The sequence below is a fragment of the Anarrhichthys ocellatus genome, unplaced genomic scaffold (assembly GCF_004355925.1).
Source record: "Anarrhichthys ocellatus isolate YVR2014 unplaced genomic scaffold, GSC_Weel_1.0 scaffold4117, whole genome shotgun sequence".
Classification (NCBI taxonomy): domain Eukaryota; kingdom Metazoa; phylum Chordata; class Actinopteri; order Perciformes; family Anarhichadidae; genus Anarrhichthys; species Anarrhichthys ocellatus.
The window spans coordinates 1-2,530 of NW_022284091.1; the positions used below are offsets into that span (position 1 = coordinate 1).

General features: G+C 48.9%; 1 protein-coding gene across 1 annotated transcript in view; it reads left to right on the plus strand.

Annotated features, from left to right (window-relative positions):
- Positions 1-354: 354 nt before the first annotated feature.
- Positions 355-2,530, plus strand: part of LOC116379329 (monocarboxylate transporter 12-B-like) — a gene marked incomplete at its 5' end in the record, with an annotated part of 4,144 nt that continues 1,968 nt past the window's right edge. The window contains 4 exons of the mRNA XM_031841269.1: positions 355-494; positions 663-819; positions 1,158-1,829; positions 2,032-2,291. Coding sequence (XP_031697129.1) covers positions 355-494; positions 663-819; positions 1,158-1,829; positions 2,032-2,291 — 1,229 coding nt within the window. The remainder of the gene's footprint in view (positions 495-662; positions 820-1,157; positions 1,830-2,031; positions 2,292-2,530) is intronic.

Genomic DNA, 2,530 nt, shown 5'->3' on the forward strand with positions numbered 1-2,530 from the left:
CCCAGAACACATCATCAGTAATGTTCCCTTGTGTCATTGAGTGTTTCGGCCTTTCAACACTATACACCCTCCCCAAGGGCGGCCAGCTGCAGGATGATCAGCCCTCAGCTTGTGTGCCGTGCCCAACTGTCTCGAAATTGACAACATTGAGAATGGTAGACGCTTGAATGGTTACTACTACTGGTATGAATCCTCATACTCAGAGGATTGAATGTGTTTTATTGGGTAACAGGACTCATTAAGTAACTCTGAGGGTCTTATCAGTCAATGCAAACAGTCATTGAAGTCTCATGTCCTCTGAAACTGTGGAACTGAACGAGCTGTTCGTTCTGGAGATGGATGATGTTTATGGAGGTCGATTGTTATTCAGTATTTGGCAACATGTGCGTCCTCTGCAGGTCTGGGCTTTGCTCTCAGCTACACACCAGCTATAGCGATGGTTGGGAGGTACTTCAGCGAGAGGAAAGCTCTGGCCTACGGCATCGCCATGTCTGGTAGTGACGTCTTCATTCACCTGTCGCCCTCTTGTCTTGTCATTCACACCTTTTCGTTCCCATCTCTTCTCCTCCTCTTCTACATTTTCCTCTTGTTTTTAAGTCCCTCTACTCGTGCTTCATCCCTCATTTTCATCCCATCACATCCCGATTTCCCCCCGTCTTCAGGGAGCGGCATCGGGACCTTCGTCCTGGCTCCCGTCGTCCAGCTGCTGCTAGAGCGTTACTCCTGGAGAGGAGCGCTGCTCATCCTGGGAGGGTTAGTTTCAAACCTGTGTGTTTGTGGAGCTCTGATGAGGCCGCTAGAACCCAGAGGACGCCAACGGTAATTATTATTTCATTCACACATTACTTGATCAAGCATTTCATCATGTCCCAATGATAACTAGAGGGGCACTCGGAGAGCGTAGACCAAGGCCGTTTTCCACCAAGGCCGTTTTCCATAAGTGGAAAATATTATGTCTGTCTGCCCTGTGATTAAGAGAACGTAATGGCTTCTTGCTCGGTCCATGCTACACCCTTCCACCAAGTTTCCTGTAAATCAGGCCAATAGTTCTGTAATCCTTTTAGAAACAGAGTCAACACATCCTGAGGACAAGAAGCGTGAGTTTTATGATCCGCTGGACTTTTAATGAATTCTCTTCTGTTCTTTTCTATCTAAAGGATGTCGGAGAAAAACAAGTCAAACCTGGAGAACGACTGCACGACAACACAGTCCAAAGACAACGAGCTGAAGAGCTCGATGGAAACTCAAGAGCTCCTCATATCCAACGGAGCGCTCGCTAACTTCAAACTTGAAAACACCAAACTAGCTCAGGGCAACATAGCGCTGCTGCTGCTGCCGAGCTCAAGCCCGCCGGATCCCAACGTAACAGATCTGAAGATTGCCGAATGCATTTTGTTTAGCAACAAGCTAACGGAGACGATGCTAGTGGGGATCGGACGGTCGGATCCCGAACTAGCAGATGAAACCTTGGCGGAGGACTCGAAACTGGTGGAGAGCATGAACTTGAACAACATAGACGCTAAGTTAGAAAACTCAGGACTCAAAACGTCTCCTGCAGAGTCTTTAGCGAGCACCAAGACCTCCTCCAGAAGTCGCTGTTTGTCTCTGGAGTCCAGGGAGGAGTACGGTTTCCTCCTGATAACCGACTTCCTCATTCTGTCCGTGTCCTTCCTGTTCCTGGCTTACGGCTGCAGCGCTCCGGTGGTTTACCTGGTCCCGTACTCCCTCAGCGTGGGTCTGGAGCGCCAGCGGGCCGTCTTCCTCATGTCCATATTCGGAGTCAGCGGCATCGTGGGCAACATCACCTTCGGGTGGATCACGGACAGAAAGTGAGTAGCGGCTCCACAGCGTTGTTCTTTTTGTTCTTGTTACATTACATTATATTACAGTCATTTAGCAGACGCTTTTATCCAAAGCGACTTACAATAAGTGTATTCAACATCGGTTTTCGAGAGAACAACTAGTCACCAGTTAGTGCCATTGTTAAATGGCACCGACGCTGAAAGGTTTCCCTCCCCGCCCTTCTTTCAGGTGTCTGAAGAGGTATCGCATGCTAAGCTACGTGGTGGCGATCGGCATGGCGGGTTTCTGCTGCATGTTCCTCCACCTCCTCCACTCCTTCTCCCTCCTCGTCCCCTTCTCCCTTCTCTACGGGTACTTTGACGGGGCCTACGTGGTGCTCATCCCCGTGGTGACCTCTGACATTGTGGGCTCCTCCTGCCTGACCTCCGCTCTGGGTGTGGTCTACTTCCTGCACGCCATCCCCTACCTGATTAGCCCACCAATAGGAGGTACGTGTGGGTGAATGTATCGTGAGGTTTTCTAAGTGCGAGTCTGGTGCTCGGAGACAGTACCGCTTTAGTCCACAGGGGCTGCTGAAATCTAAACAATTTAAAGTTCCAGGTAGTAGCTTCAACTAAAGGGTTAAGGGTGGTTTAATTTTTACATCATACATTAATAACATCTGTGAATTGATAAGAATAAAGTCCAGATGTCGTGAATATAGTCGAGATAACTTGAATAAAGTCTA